This window comes from Mercenaria mercenaria, chromosome 4 (genome assembly GCF_021730395.1).
Source record: "Mercenaria mercenaria strain notata chromosome 4, MADL_Memer_1, whole genome shotgun sequence".
Lineage (NCBI taxonomy): Eukaryota > Metazoa > Mollusca > Bivalvia > Venerida > Veneridae > Mercenaria > Mercenaria mercenaria.
The window spans coordinates 16,500,603-16,518,095 of NC_069364.1; the positions used below are offsets into that span (position 1 = coordinate 16,500,603).

At 34.2% G+C, this 17,493-nt stretch overlaps 1 protein-coding gene across 2 annotated transcripts in view; it reads left to right on the forward strand.

Annotated features, from left to right (window-relative positions):
• Positions 1-6,674, forward strand: part of LOC123552688 (uncharacterized) — a 35,574-nt gene extending 28,900 nt beyond the window's left edge. For both annotated transcript variants that reach the window (XM_053540567.1, XM_053540568.1), the window contains 3 exons: positions 401-592; positions 2,117-2,224; positions 3,629-6,674. In XM_053540567.1, coding sequence (XP_053396542.1) covers positions 401-592; positions 2,117-2,224; positions 3,629-3,904 — 576 coding nt within the window. In that variant the 3' untranslated portion in view covers positions 3,905-6,674. The remainder of the gene's footprint in view (positions 1-400; positions 593-2,116; positions 2,225-3,628) is intronic.
• Positions 6,675-17,493: the final 10,819 nt, after the last annotated feature.

A 17,493-nucleotide genomic window follows, 5' to 3' on the forward strand; every position in this document is an offset into this window, starting at 1 on the left:
AAATAATGGTTCTACTACAATTATGTTATTTTTTAAGTAATGTGAGATTATTACTTCATATTTGTCTTGTTGACATTGTGGGAAAATAAAGTGAGATTTTCACTCTACGTGGATCATAGCAGTGTTTTGGCTGGGTAAAGTGAGGTTTTTATTCCATATCAGTCATGTTGACATTATGGCTAAGTAAAGTGAAATTATTACTTCATAACAATCATGTTGACATTATGGTTAAGTAAAGTAAAATTATTACTTCTTATCAATCATGTTGACATTATGGCTAAGTAAAGCGAAATTATTACTTCATATCAATCATGTTGACATTAATTCTAAGTAAAGTGAGAATTTTACAACATATTTTATCATACCACCTGGTATATATGATTTATGATGAATATTACAGCAAGATGAGATTATAGATAAAGCTGATGCTGTCGTGAAGGAAACAGTTGTGTTACGTCACTACCATACAGTATCACTGGCCAGGTTCCAACATGAATGTAGAAAGGGTGGCATTGTTGCTGAGGATGAACCCAGTCTTGAGGACTGTATTTTTGGCATGAAAACTTCTGCTAGAAAAGGCACTAATATAAAGGTAAAGAAACAACCCAATCTGAAACCCCATTCTCTGTTCTTATTATGCCCCCCTTCGAAGAAGGAGGGGTGTATTGTTTTGCAGATGTAGGTCGGTCGGTCTGTATGTAGACCAATCCGTTTCCGGATGATAACTCAAGAACGCTTGGGCCTAGGATCATGAAAGTTGAAAGGAAGGTTGGTCATCACCAGCAGATGACCCCTATTGATTTTGAGATCTGTATGTCAAAGGTCAAGGTCACAGTGACCCTGAACAGTTAAACGGTTTCCGGATGATAACTCAAGATTGCTTGGACCTAGGATCGTGAAAGTTGATAGGGCGGTTGGTCATGACCAGCAGATGACCCCTATTGATTTTGAGATCAGTAGGTCAAAGGTCAAGGTCACAGTGACCAGGAACAGTAAAAGGGTTTCCAGGCAATAACTCGAGAAGGCTTGGGCCTTGGATCAGGAAAATTTATAGGGAGATTGATCATGACCAGCAGATGACCCCTATTGATTTTGAGGTCATTTGGTCAAAGTTCAAGGTCAGATTAGCCAGGAACGGTTTCTGGACGATAACTTGAGAACGCTTGGGCCAAGGGTCATGAAAGATTATAGTGAGGTTCATCATGACCAGCAGAAGACCCCTATAGATTTTAAGGTCAGTAGGTCAGAGGTCAACGTTACAGTGACCTGGAACACTTAAACCATTTTCCAGACAATAACTTGAGAATGCTTGGGCCTAGGATCATGAAACTATAGATTTTGAGATCTGTAGGCTAAAGGTCAAGGTCACATTGACCCAGAACAGTTAAACCCAGACGATACCTTGAGAACGCTTGGGCCTAGGATCAGATAACTTGATAGGGAGGTTGATTATGATCAGGAGATGACCCCTGTTGATTTTGAGGTCATTAGGTCAAAGGTCAATGTCACATTGAACCAGAACAGTAGAACTTTTGTTTACAGTGAGCAAATAATTTATGTTTCTTGTGCAATTACTGAATGCATCAAGGGGGGTGCATTTCGTGTTCGATGAGCTCTTGTTTACCCATGATGTAGCTTGGAATTTCAGAAAATTTTCACTCCAAAACCATGTGTTCTTTTCTACTTGACAGTCAATGTTTCCTGAAAAAGAATATTTCCAGTCTAAAACCCTTCATTTATACCTGACATTTGATATTTCCTGAAATTTAAAAATATATCTAATCTGAAAGCTTGTGCTCTTTTGTTTTTGACATTTGATATTTGCGAAATCTCAGAATTTTTCATTTTGTAAATTTGTGTAAAACTAACAAGTCTTATGTTTGATTTAAAGGACATTAATTTCAAATTTACCGTCGTTTATATGACTGAAAAATTGTTGAAATAGACGTTAAACCCGAACACACATTTCAAATTTCATTTGATTTAGATTTGAAAATGTTTGTAATTGTATAATCTAAACTCCATAAAATGTACTGTTTGCAATTTTGTAAGCTTGACAGCATAATCTTCTTGAAGTATTGACTGTATTTTATGCAAAGAAATATTGTATTTGTAGATTGTTGAAGATGAAAATTTCGTCAAAATTAGTGTCAGTTTCGACAGCAACAAGGAAATTAAACAGACAAAACCATGGAAACGGGCATACAGGATATTTCACAATGAAGTACAGATTTTTTTGAGTCAGATTGAAAATTACTGTTCAAAATTACAGTAGAAAAAATGTTTGTTTTCAAAGAACTGTTTATTCCTCCCCACCCGCCACCCACCACCCCCCTTTTGGGCAGCATGTAGTAATTGCAGTGTCCATCCACTTTCGTCTCAAATTTGTGTCAGGTCTGTGACTTGGTCATTTATCAAGGGATTTTAATATTACTTGGCACAAATGTTTCCCATAATGAGACGATGTATCATGTGCAAGGCCCTGACCCCTAGCTTAAAGGTCAAGGTCACACTTGGACCTCAAAGTTCAACAGGGCTTTTTTCCTATTCTATAACACGACCATCCATCAATGGATTTTAATATTACTTGGCACAAATATTCCTCATATTCAGAGGATATGTCATGTGCAAAACTCAAACCTCTAGCTCAAAGGTCAAGGTCAATGGGTAGTAGTTTTTTTTTCCTGTATGGTCCAAAGCTCTGTCATTCTTGAAGCAATTTTAATATTATTTGGCACAAAATTATCCCATAGTGAGACAACTTGTCAGGCACAAAAATCAGAATTTTAGCTCAGAGGTCAAGGTCACACTTAGAGGTCAAAGGTCAGTAGTGTTTTATCCAGTTGGGTGCATAACTCTACAGGCCATCAAAGAATTCTAATATTACTTGACACAGATGTTCCCCAAATGATAGGATGTGTTATGGGCAAAGCCAAATCCTGAACATCAAGGTCACACTTGGAGATCAAAGTTCGTAAGGGTTTTTACCTATGCAATCCATAAATTTGCCATCCCTCAAGGGATTTAAATATTTTCTTGCAAAAATGTTCCACAGAATCTTTCAGAATTTTGGAACAGATTTCCTTTTGTGGCAGACAAAAAATAATTGTGGAATAGTTGAAAAATAATTGAAGCAACTATTTCTTATACAGGTTATTATGTGTAACAGCTTCAGAGAAAATCTTTTCATTTGCTTAAATACATTTTGTACATGATTAAACATGAGAAGTAGTGGTTCCACCACTCAAGGGAAAAAAATTCTTTCACAATTTCAAAATTATTAACAGAAGAACAGATAATATTCAGACAAAGAATTTGTTGGAAAACCCCCAAGATAGCTTTAATAAACATGAAGTTTTGTATTTGACTAAAATCAGAAGAGTTTGGAAATATTACAAAAAGGAGTATTCCTAGAGATAAAATAATAAATCATCTTGATTTCTAATTGGTATAAAGTGCAGTTTTGCGAATTTTCGTTATTTTCTAGTTGAAAGATTTTTCATGGAGTTATTGGCCCTCTTAATAATCTAGCCTTTTGCTAGTTCTCCAAAACGTTCAGTTTATGATTTTTCCATATTCTGTTTCAAAATTAGAAGTGCCATTCATGTTTCCATTTTATATGTTTTAGTATGTTGCTGTATCCAAGTCCATTGCAAAGGAGGGTCCAAAGGTCTATACTGCATTAGAGAAGTATGACATTGCCATGGAAAAGATGCTTCAAGACTATACTGAACAATTGGAATCGACCAATGAGAGTAGAGGTAACAACAAGGAGCTGGTGGCAGTAACCAATAAGATTGTCCGTAACAGAGCCAAGATACAGCATTCCATGGATGAGATTCAACAGGCAATGAAGGATGTAGATTTAGCTGCAAAGAAAATGTCCAGTGTTGATCTCTGGTAATACTCCTAGAATCTTCCAGGGCATTTAAAGTCTGTTACGCATACTGTGGAGTGTTTTTCAACACTTAAATTGTCAGAAAACATTGTTGCATTTAGACAGTTCATATCCAGTCAAAAAAAGATGATCAAATTATTTTTTTATTGGTAACTTTCTGAGTTCAATTTGTACACAGCAGTCGAAAGCAATGGCATTGTATTTCGGAACACTGCATTTAGTATCAATTTTGACATTTGTATCATTAACTGGTAACAAAGTTTGAGGCATGTCTGTTAATATTTTCATAGCTTCTTTCTTTCAAACTATGTTATGTCCATGTTTCTGACTAATTATTGTGGTGCATTTACAGTCAAATTACTACATTTCAGCCCAATCTTGTCAAGTTAGGCCTAAAACAATGTATTGTTTGTTTCCAAAAACATGATCAAAATGGAAGATTAGCAAAAAGAAAATGGTAAAAATTACTTGAATATGACCCAAAATACAAAATAAATCCATCTAGGTTCTGCACAGTGAAAACTACCCAGTGTCAGTTGTGTACTTGGGAACAAACAAATCTTATTGTATGCCTTAGTGTTTATAATGCCCGATTTGATCTTGAAACCCTGCAGAACTTTCAGGCTTCAATTAATTCAGGGATAAAGTAGAATTTTGTAACTTTATTCAGTATAATTCTTTAAGATTGTTCTGCATGTTTGCTTATTTTGTTTTTCTATAATATAGAATTTGATTAAACACTGAATGTTCAAAACTTCAGGATATACTAAGAAAATTCGGCAAATTTTGTCGAATAGAATTCTTTTTACAATGTTGATTTATAATGAAACTTCACATAGTTATAGATAAACATATGGTTTGTAATACGGTGACATAAAATGTATATGTCCACGTGCTTGTTTTTGAGATATTTGCCCATGATTAAAGAAATTCGCATTTTTCAATCTGATTTTAAGACATTATTTGGGCTCATTTAACATGTTAATCGTTTTTACAACATATTTTATCTTGAAAAGGATAGTATTGTTGCTGTTTCAATAAATTTACTAATGCCATTAATTCATAAAATGATTTTTGTTTCTGTATGCTGTGTCCAGGCTTTATTCTATGTTATGCCATTATTTCCCATTTTACGGTTTATCAAACTTGCAGAACTGCCTTAAATGGTTGAGATTGGATGCTTTCATGCTTATCTGTTGTTGTTTAATTTGCATTTTTAAAGAAATTTAATACACTGGACACTCCTCTTCAAGTGCAATGCATGTGTCTGGATTTAGGATATTCCCAAAGAAACAAAAAACTGAAGAAAAAAAACACCTGAATACAGGCTTTGTGTTTGCATGTTGTACTCAATTTGTCCTCCTCTTCTGCATAACAAAACAAAACAATTTTTTTTTGATTATCTTGGAAGTTGAAATAGCATTTAAATTTACAACACAAAGTCTCCAGGACAACAAAAAGTACCACAAAGAAATATGTTCTCATGGCAGTGCATAATGCAATAATTAACAACAGAACTTTTATAATGGAATTGCTTTAGATGTACTATGCAACGTTGCATGTTTTTGAAATATCTGTTAACATCTAAAATTGTTAAATAAGTATTATTGATTGTTAATTTTATATTTTATAACAAATATGATATATGTATATAGTTTTGCTAAATTCCAGATATTTTACATCGTCTTTTAACTGCATGACATATGTGATATATTGCATTTCTATATATTTTACAGACAACAAGATGTTGTTATCTCATCTGATTTTTTGGAAAAGAAAATGATGAGTTATTATCATCACTTGATTGGCGTCTGTGTCGTCATCAGCGTTGCCTGGTTGAGTTTTATGTTTGGGTCAGCTTTTCTCCTAAACTATCAAAGCTATTGCTTTAAAACTTGCGAAACTTGTTAACCATCAATAGCTGACTCTGTACAGCAAGAAACATAACTCCATTCTCCTTTTTGCAAGAATTATAACCCTTTTGGACTTAGGAAATATCAGATTTCTTGGTTAAGTTTTATGTTTAGGTCAGCTTTTCTCCTAAACTAGCAAATCTTTTGCTTAAAAACTTGGAACACTTCTTCACCATCAAAAGCTGACTCTGTACAGCAAGAAAACGTAACTCCATCCTGCTTTCTTGCAAGAATTATGGCCCCTTTTGGACTTAGAAAATCAGATTTCTTGGTTAGATTTTGTGTTTAGGTCAGCTTTTCTCCTAAACTATCGAAGCTATTGCTTTAAAACTTGGAACACTTGTTCCCCATCAAAAGCTGACTCTGCACAGCAAGAAAAATAACTCCATCCTGCTTTTGCAAGAATCATGGCCCCTTTTGGACTTAAAAATCATTGGTAGGATAATATTTCTATTATACAGAGACAAAAAAATCAGATGAGCATCTGCACCTGCAAGACTTTTTACAGATTGTTACTTTATTTCTTTAAGTAGAGGTTAGTGTTTGTTTTTACTTTAAATTAGCAATTACTAACAGATGATTTAAAAATAAAGTTGACATACGTCCAGAGTTATTTCCCTTTAATCTGATAGAGCTGACATCATTGGGAAATCATGCTGACTTAAATAATTGTTTCTCTGAAATAACTTTTTATAAAAAAAAACTGTTGTTATGATACATTTTATATATTCATATTATATTTTGCAATTTAATGTATATACATGAAGCTGGTCTTCAAGCCCTGTGATAACATTTTATGCATTTTTCATTTTTCCCTTGTATTATGTAGTATAGAAAGTAATAAAAATGCTCTTGAAAACTGTCATATTTGTTATTTATTATATGTGTATAGAACTAAGTCGTATGAAGTAAAAAGCAGTCTTCTAAGGTCAGATATCAAGAGATATTTGATAATAAAGGATTTTGATAATTAAAAAAAGTGGTGTCATATTTTTATAATTATAATTAAATGAAAAAAATGCAATCAGCAAGAATATAAATTGACATACCTTCTTAATAATTATACTGTTTCTATCCTGCTACTTGAAATGAATACGTTTCCCATACATACTTTTGGAAGATATGCAGTACAAGACCCTATTGTTTTAACGATCAGAAGGTTAAAGTCAAGATGACAGTGACCATGAGAGGAAAAAAGATGTATGGTCTTTGGCTGGATAATGATTTGATGTATTACCATCAAACTTTATAGCATAGTTGTTTAAGGATCTATCAAAGTCACAACAGACTTAAAAAATAAAATCAAATACCCAATTATTTTTAACAGGCTTTTATGGGGTTGGGATGGGGTCGCAAATGTGTTTCACAGACAGTTCTTGTTGGTGTACATGTATGCACTATTTTGACGTAATTTCTAAATCTGCCATGATCCATCTGTTAATAGCAGCTGTCTTTACAATATTGCATGAAAAATATTGCTGACATTCTTGAAAGTACAGTAAGGTTTTATTTCATTCCGTTAATAATTCGAGTTCCTAATATGGCTTTGACATCAATATCCTTGAGGATTACAAGAAATAAATGAGATAGATCATTAAACAATTCAGTTCTTTTTCAGTGCATACAGTGTCTCGAAATAGAAAGAAGGCGATTATACAAAATTCTGTATTTTTGTCATAAATCGTGTGTTTCCGCAGACAACAGGTTATACTATTTCTGTTTTTAACACATTGAACATATCCTGTACATTACAACATTTGCATTAAATAAGACTAATAGTTTATCCCAATACTTGTATAACTGGAATCCTTTCTAATATTACAGTATCAAATGATCAACAAAGACCATTTTTAGCTCACCTGTCACATAGTGACAAGGTGAGCTTTTGTGATCACCCGTCGTCGGTTTGTGCGTGCGTCTGTGCGTCAACAATTTCTTGTCTGCACGATAGTGGTTTCATTTATGATTTTATTTTAACCAAACTTGCACACAACTTGTATCACCATAAGATCTCGGTTCCTGTCTTGAACTGGCCAGATCCCATTATGGGTTCCAGAGTAATGGCCCCTGAAAGGGCCAAAATTAGCTATTTAGACCTTGTCTGCACAATAGCTGCTTTATTTATAATTTGATTTTTACTAAACTGGCACACAACTTGTATCACCATAAAATCTTGGTTCCTTTCTTGAACTGGCCAGATTCCATGATGGGTTCCAGAGTTATGGCCCCTGAAAGGGCCAGAATTAACTATTTTGACCTTGTCTGCACAATAGCAGCTTCATTTATGATTTGATTTTAACCAAACTTGCACACAACTTGTATCACCATAAGATCTTGGTTCCTTTCTTGAACTGGCGAGATTCCTTTATGGGTTCCAGAGTGATGGCCCCTGAAAGGGCCAGAATTAGCTACTTTGACCTTGTCTGCATAATAGCAGCTTCATTTATGATTTGAATTTAATCAATCTTGCACAAAACTTGTGTCACCATAAGATCTCGGTTCCTTTCTTGAACCGGCCAGATCCCTTAATGGGTTCCAAAGTTGTGGCCCCTGAAAGGGCCAAAATTAGCTATTTTGACCTTGTCTGCACAATAGCAGCTTCATTTATGATTTGATTTTAGCCAAACTTGCACACAACTTGTATCACCACAAGATCTTGGTTCCTTTCTTGAACTGGCCAGATTCCATTTAAGGTCCAAAATTGGCTATTTTGGCTTTTGCAGCCATATAGAGACTTCATTTATGGTTTTATTTGATACAAACTTCCAAAATATCTTCCAACAACAATAAATCTTGGATTCAATGACAAATCAGATCCAATCCTAGGTTCCAGAGTTATTTTGTATCTGATTACCTCCTCTGATTGTAATCAAAATGGATTTATATCAGTAAGTACTTATAGGACTTATTTGAAATTTCATTATTGTCATTAGTTGGACTGAGCCAATCAGGGTAGATAACTATGGACTGATTTCATGTCAGATTACCTCCCTTTATTTCAAATTAAAATGGGTATATCTCCGTGACTAATGAAGATACTGATCTGAAATTTCATTTATGTCAACAGATTTATTTGGCAGATCCTTCTTTTGTTCACTTACAATATTTTTTTTAATTACTTCCCTTTTACGTTACTATAAATAGCTTATTTTTAGTAACTTTTTTATTATTGGCCATAGGGAAAAACCGAGACCACTTTTCTGTGGTACAACATGGATGTTACCTCCAATATTTAGGCGTATTTTGACATATCTGTACCTTGTAAGATTTTTTTTTCTTTTTGGTTAAATTTCTTCCCTTTGTTGTTCCTGTCCTTTGGACTTAGATATTTGTTCTGAGGACCTTCTTGTCCTCAAGTGCAATGATAACAGGTGAGCGATATAGGGCCATCATGCCCCTCTTGTTGAAAGCTTGTTTTAACTAGATTAAGGTTGACAAAAGTCCTTGTTAGATTGAGATAGGTGTTATCTGGATATTTGGGTAACTTGGAGAGTGTTGTCAGATGGGTTAATGTGTGATGGAAGTGGGGGCTGGGTGTCTGGTCAGTAATCTTAGTTACAATTGAGAAGTTCGCACCAAACTTGTGAAGAACGCTTATAAGGAGACCTTATGTTTGACACTTGAAGGAATTTGGATTCCTGGCATGAGATTGTATTTGGTTGTTGGGGTCAAGGTCAGTGAAACATTTAATAATAATTATTTCTACTCAGTAATGAGTAATATGGATGCGATACTGCGATAATACTTTGTATGTAGATACAAAAGGTTGAGAGGTTAGTAACGTTTAGAAACAAAGATCATGCATTTTTACTTAAAAGAAGAAAATCAGTTCAAATGACTTGAGACAGAACTTCTTACATGACTTGTAACAGACGATATGTCACCGGTAGCATGTCAGTGATATACTGCCTCATTTTACCATATGATAATATTTACATTACTGTTTTTGTATTGATTTCTGTATAAACAACATTAATGCAAAATATCAACGTTCAAACAGAATACTTAAAGATATATTAGCCCTTAATTGATATTTGAAAATATGACAAGGACTTTGTAGTATCGTATATCCCATTCATCATTATTTATTAATCTATAGTGCAACCTGTTGCACAATTACACAATTAAAACATACAATATCAAACGGCCAGCCTGCAGGGAGGCATTTGATGCAATTGCATACAATTACAGTTTTCTTCGGCATACATGTACAAATACATTAAACATGTTTTAAGTGATTTTTTTTCTTAAGAATTACTTTGACGTTCTCGTAGAAAGAAACCACCTAAGCTACTGTAAAATACAAATATGATGACTTCATTTTATTTTTATGCATTTAGACAGGTACAAACCACATTTTACTGATTCATCTAAGAAACGCTAACATGAATAAATATGGCAATAGTCCCAATGTGGTTAATACCCGTATAGGCAGCGCGGTTCGCGGATCTACCAGAAGTGCCAGTGATTGTATGTGTGAGATTATTATATTTCTGCTCCACAAGACTGGTAATAATTACAATGGGATGATCTTGCAAGGTTCCGAAGACGCTCTCGGCGATATATGACCATTTTGTTTCGATTCACCGTAAAACCCAACTCGCCCCTCCAACGACGCTCTGATTCCAGAAACTTCCTTGGTTCTTTAGCATGTCAGGTGTAAAGCATTCATACACGGGTGTTAGTAGAATTCAGTTAGAGGCGAGGGAACTCGAACTCGTGCACCCTGGTTTTGTAGTTGGAGCTAGCAGTGTTCAATGGGATTTTAGTTATCATAGATGCATCACTTTTAGTCTCAAAAGAACTTGCTGGTTTAATTGATGAAAGACTTTTTGCAGTTTTCATCTATAACTTACCCAGGCTTTTTAAGTCCAAAATAGAGTACACATACAGTTTTTAATTTAATTTTATTATGTTTACAGCAGAAAATAAAACAAGTACTTTTTATGAGGTTAAAGACATTTGTATCCCCAAGAAATGTCACATACATTGTATTAGGTCCAATTATCTATAGTTTATTGTAATAACTGCTATTCTTATAATTTCTTGAAAGTTTCTTTCGATGAGAACATGACAGAATCGTATATCTTATATTCAATATTGTTTTATAGCATTACTGTCTCTTTTTAAATTCTTTGTAAAATAAAAAGAACAAGAAACGTCAACTTTAATATTGATTTACTGCAATTATGTATATTTTATTTCCTATTTTAATAACTGCAATTCTTATTGATTTAAGTACACAATTTAGTTTTTCAAAAAATATGTTTGACATTGGATCATTGAGGAAACTATTTGAAGAATAGGCCTTTCGACACATACAGAAAATTGATTAAAACAATCTAGTCACAAATGATTTTGCAAGGAGAGAAAGTTGAACAATGAGAGTATAATATCAGTAAAGTCAGTAAATAAACAGTACTCAATAAAATTTATAAAAATCAAGTTTGTTTTGTTGTGTCATTTTTTCAAGTGTTAGATTAGCACAAATAGGAATAACACTTTGCATGTGTATTTTGCAGCTACAGACACCCCTGTACAAATTTGTCACTATAAATATGCAATAAACAAAATTATGGTCTCTGGAATATTTATAGTTTAAAGTCTCAGTGTTGATAAATATAGACCCACAGCATTACTTTCAGTTTGTTTAGTAAACATCAGAACAGTTTTGATAGATGGAATTCAGCAGTGAAGTAGAACACTCTTCTCTGTAAGGCGTAAAAATGTTTGTTTCCGGTAATATGCTAAAAATGGGGTAGGTATGTCGGTAAATTTATTTATTTATTATTATAATAAGTGGGACTTTTCGGCAATTATTTTCGTGTCAAAAAATGAATACAAATAAAGGGGTTATGCCTTTAGAGCATCGGTAAGTTGATTTCTAACATCACTGACCATATTTAAAGCATAAGAAGTGCAGTTTTGCAACTTTGTGTTAAACAGTTGAAAAGAAAAGATGCTCAAAGGCCATAAAACATTTATGGTCGGGCCAAATATTTAGGGTAGGTCTGGATAGGGAAACAAACAATTTGTTTACGCCTAATCTTTTGTAATCTATAATTACATGTAGAAAAGAATGAAAGGCATTTTTGAAATGAATGATGTTGATAATTTGCATTTTAACAGGAAATGATACCAAGGACTAAATAAGATTTTATAAATATTATATGAACATGAACATCTGTGACTACAGTGGGGCGTGTAGTTTGGCGTATATTGAAAGGTTTGTCACAACAATACTGAGTTAAGGGCCTTTGCTTTTGGCAAACTATGTACACTGGCATTATTGGTTCAGAGAAGTTTGTGGTACAATCAGCTTCACGCCTTACTACTTCATAAGTGTAGATTGCATGACATTTTTAAGGTCAGTCGAAGCATTGCACGGTTGTGCACCCTTGAACTTTTCAGAATGTATGTATTATTGGTGTATGAAAGTTAGTGCACTACTTTTAAAATTTTAAAAACCCAATATTGATATATTCATAAGAATCTTTGTGCACTTTATCACAATAATGTACAGATGTACAAGAAAATTTTTTAATCTCTGAGTTATTTGTCTTTGAACTTAAACAAATATGTATACTGTATTATTGATGAAGTTTGTGGCATGAACCTCTTTAACACGGACAAAATGTCTTATTTGTGCTGACATATGGTATTGCAGGGGTATTATTCACGTCTCAAGCAGCTGAATTACACTCTAAATTTAAATTAAGCAGTCTTTAGTAGGTAAGTAAAAGTCTCAGACTTAGTGCTTTCTAACAAATGTAATCTACATTTAAGGCTGTAAGTGCATTTCATGAGATAAATGCATAATTTATAATGGAAATCTGTCTGTGACTTATTAGACTAGAATAAGAAAATAGGGATGTCGTTCCATTCTATTAATACTGGGAAAAAGTTTTCTATTTTAGAAATCTTCTTTGAATCTTATGCTTTAAATCATTTTGTATAATATCAACCTCCAGTTCATCTTGATTTACCTTCCTTGCATCATTACTATGTTATTTTAGATTAATGCAGCCAGTAGTGATAAATAAATTTGTAGAGTGTTAGTATATTCTTTCTATTGTTCGGTAATAGTTCTCATATTGGTATCATTATTATCATAATTTTTCTCGCAAGATCTTTTCATTAATTTTAGTCTTTTGCTGCATTTTGAAAAATAAGCCTTTCTGATTCAGAAAAGAACTTTAAATGGAATATAACTAGTGTTCATTTTATATATATATCAGTTGATAACCACACATTTTGACTTAACATTTATCTTTTAATGAAAAGATAAAGATTTTTGTCCATGTTTATTTGATTAGTGTGAGGCAATTAGGTTGATGATTCGGAATACATCATCAATATTTCTACTTAAAAATCGTCTCCTCTGAAAGCAACAGGATTGTTCGTAACAGAGCCAAGATACAGCATTCCATGGATGAGATTCAACAGGCAATGAAGGATGTAGATTTAGCTGCAAAGAAAATGTCCAGTGTGGATCTCTGGTAATACTCGTAGAATCTTCCAGGGCGTTTAAAGTCTGTTACGCATACTGTGGAGTGTTTTTCAACACTTAAATGAACAGAAAACATTATTGCATTTAAATAGTTCATGTCCAGTCAATAAATGTAGACAATTAAGTTTTTTTTGTTTATTGGTAGCTAGTTCTATTTGAACACAGCAGTCGAAAGCAATGACATTGTATTTCGGAACACTGCATTTAGTACCAATGTTGACATTTGCACAGTGGTTGTTCGGGTACCTACTCGTGTGAGCGATACCGCCCTCGTGTGATTAATGTACATGTTGGTGAACAGGAAATTCACACCTATAACAGGTAATTATTCCGTATTTTACTGAAGATTTTAAAAGTTTTAGTATAAAATGTGTAAGATCATACCTTAACTATATCCATGTCAAATATCTATCTCATATGATCTGAATAACTGTGAAAAAAATTCGCTTTTTTGTCGCGGAAATAAAGATATTTTAAGGCGATGGTATATATTTTCACGATTAATGGTATTATTTCGGATTATATTAGGAATTTTTTGTTAGGAAAATGAAAAGCAGTCATTCTGTGTATTAGCCATAGCTTTCATTTCACAAAAACTTGAAGCACAGTAAAATTAGATCGATTTTTTCGAAGACAGTGTCTAGAAAATAAGATACCTCTGACGATGTACCATGGTACCATCCTCGTTGTTTCTGTCAATCTAGCGGATACCGTCCTCGTTGTTGAAAATAACATTACATTGACGCAGACCCCTTTTCTAATATTCAGCGATAATATGCAATGACCAGCTAGGATAAAGATAAAACTTTGGTCTTTTATACCCTCCAGCTACTGGAAGCAGCCTATCCGAAGAAAAACTTCTCACATAATTTCTTCAAATTCGCTTTCCACCTACATAGACACATTCTTAGGTGTATTTTCAATTTAATATTGCGACTTCTGTACGTTTTGTCTTGTTTTTTAAGTTGTTATGGGGTACAAAATGTTTGCAACAGAAACAAAATTAAATTTGTTCAGAAATTCTATGATTTTTGTCAAATATTTTATTGCGATCGACCCATTTTTAGCTTCATTTTGAGGAATAAAGCCAGTAATTCGGTCGAAAATGTGCTTCGTTTGTGTAGTCGAAAGAAGTCAGTAGTAAACAGATCCTTATTTCACTATTTTTTGTGCGAAAATTCGTTGTAGAACAAGTGCATTAATCACACCTTTTTACTGCTGGAATACATAATGAAATTAGATGAGATATGTTTATACACTTCACATACAAGTTTTGCAGATCGAAAGTAGGGGGTTTATTGTGCGGACAGGAGCATATACGCGCCATTTTAGGGAAGCATGCCCCAACTGACCGGTATTTTACTAGGAACTATTTAGCTCCCTCTTTATTTTTATGATTACTTTAACTTATGATAGAACTTTTATGGAAAATAGGTGTTTGAAAAAGTGATGTTCTATTAAGGTAGGTAAAGAGGGCATGAAATTTAGTAGGTTTGCAGGTTTGTCGAACAATTCAAGTCCCAGCAAAACAGGGGTGGATACAGGATTTTGTGTTAGAGGGGGCGTAAAATATTTCTAGTGTAGAGGAAGTAGGGGGGTCCGGAGGCATGCTCCCACGAAATTTTTTGAAAATAATGGATCCATCTGGTGCATTCTGGGCGTTCTGAGGTACTTTATCTGCTACTGACAAAGGACTAGTTTTGTGACAAAATCAACCCGAATAACAGGCTATCTATTCACATTTTATGAATTGTCAGACTTGTTTTTGCTCAAGTACCTCGGAATTTCTTAGCCCGATTTCTGAGGATTTTATTGGGAAGGTTAACCTAGGACTATTCAACATAAAAACTGTGAAGAGCTTTATAGGGGCTCATGCCAAATTTGTCAGATTTTAAATGTTCGAGCATAGCGAGCGAGAAAAAATGCATATTTTTTCACCAAAAATAAGACAAATTACCTGTGCGATAGAGAAAAAAAATGCATATTTTATATTTCTCACCAATAACAGAAGACAAATTACATATTCGAGCGTGGCAAGAGGGGCAAAAAATGCATATTTTTCACCCAGAACAAAATGCATACTTTTTATTCTTCAGTCAGAACAAAAGACAATATATGTGTACGCGAGCGTAACGAGCGAGAAAAATGTATACTTTGCAGTTTTTTTTACCCAGAACATAATACAAATTACCGATGCTCCGTGGGTGCGCCCCCCACTAAATCTGCTAGTGCAAAATATCATTTTACCTGTCTTATAGCCTGTTGCTAATTCTGTATTGCAAATGGTGATTATGAATCTAAAGGCAGTAAGTTAAAGTATAAATCAAAGTACTGAAAGTACAGAAAGGCTGGCTACCACAAAACACTGGATGAAATCTGTGCGGGAAAGATGTTTGCAAAACCTTAGATATTATGGGTTTTCACTATCAAACTAAGGCGAGCATAGGGTATTGATGTGATGAACCATCTTGATTAACTTGTGAAGGTAGTGTAAGGATATTACAGACTACAGATGGTGAAAAAAATACAATGTGTTTGCTTCATTGGGGATAACATAATTAGTGAGACAAACGGCACATAATGCTCACTTGGGAATCTGAAACCACAAAAATTAATACCTTACAAAATAGTCAGGTTCCGAGAACGTAATCCAATCAAACCACATAGGATAATGAACGAAATTCATAGTTTATTCGAGAAACGTAGTTTATCAAAATTAAACCATGGTTTACAGTCGATATAATAGGATTAAAAAATCAATCATGAATTTCGGATGTGAACCTGCGTTTACGAATCTTGAACCCCTACATTGTACCACGCCTAGGGTTATGATCTAGAACCATAGTTAACAGACGTGACTTGTATGGAAATCGTCCAATAATTACATGAACCCAGGTTCACAGTCGAAAAACTAGGATTCACGATAGATAGATAAACTAGGTTATTCAAACTTAAAAGCATGTAAACCTATTCTTTCGAGCGAAAACAAAGGATAACTTCGTAAACCATATTTCACACTCGTAAACATATGTCCACGTTTGTAAACCCAAGTTAAAGTTCAAACGAGAAACCTAGTTTATCGAACGTAAACATGGATTCAGCGTAAACTATGGTTTACGCCTGTTGTCCTATGTTTTCGCTCGAAAATATATGTTAGTATTCGATAATCCTAGTTTTTCGACCAAGAATATAATTATTGGATTGCCGCGAACCATTGTTTACGGGCGTGAACCTATGTTTACGACCATGAACTTGAGTTTACGAGATGAACCATAGTTTACGAACGTGAACCTAGGTTTACGTTAGTAAAATTGGTTTCTCAAACAAAACTATAATTTTTGGTCGTAATCCTATGTTCTCGAGCAAGAACCTATGTTTACGGTCGTAAACACATTTTCACGGTCGTAAACTTAAGTTCTCGATCGTTAACATATGTTCACGTTCATAAACTATGGTTTACACTCGTGAACCCTGGATTACGCCCTTAAACATAGGTTCACACTCGTGAACTTAGATTAACGACCAAAATTCAGAATTCAGTTGAAAAAAAAAAACAAGAAAAAAAACTAGTTTACACCTGGGTTCACGGGCGTAAGCTATGGTCAACGCCCGTTATCTTATGTTTCGCTCGAAAATATCGGTTAGTATTCGAAAACTTGATTTTACGTTCGAAAAACCTAGTTTGTCGATTGTTGATTCTAGTTTTTCCGATCATGAACCTGGGATCACGTTATTATTGGGCAATTGGCGAGCCATAACCGTTTATATATGTTTAAAAAGAAGCAATAATAAACATTGAGGGACATAATATCAGATAAAGTATAAAGGTAGCAAACACAACATCTATACTTCGATATACAAAGCCCCCCCCCCCCCCCCCCCCCCCCCCCCCCCCCCCCACACACACAAACACAAATACATTTATCAATGTATGAACACTGATCAGATGGGGTGGTTTTCTTGTCGGTATGAGGGAATACCACTATAAACTGGACTGTTAATGATAATGGTCTAGTCCTGTTCCTTCCCTAATACGATGATTAGGAAAATTGCCGGACCCGTAATAGTGTACCTCCTTTTTTGAAAAGTATTCCATTCCGTCCATAGACTGCTTTAACTAATTTTTCAGGAAGGCGTAGGTTCAAGCCCCACTAGGACCAAACTTTGTTCAT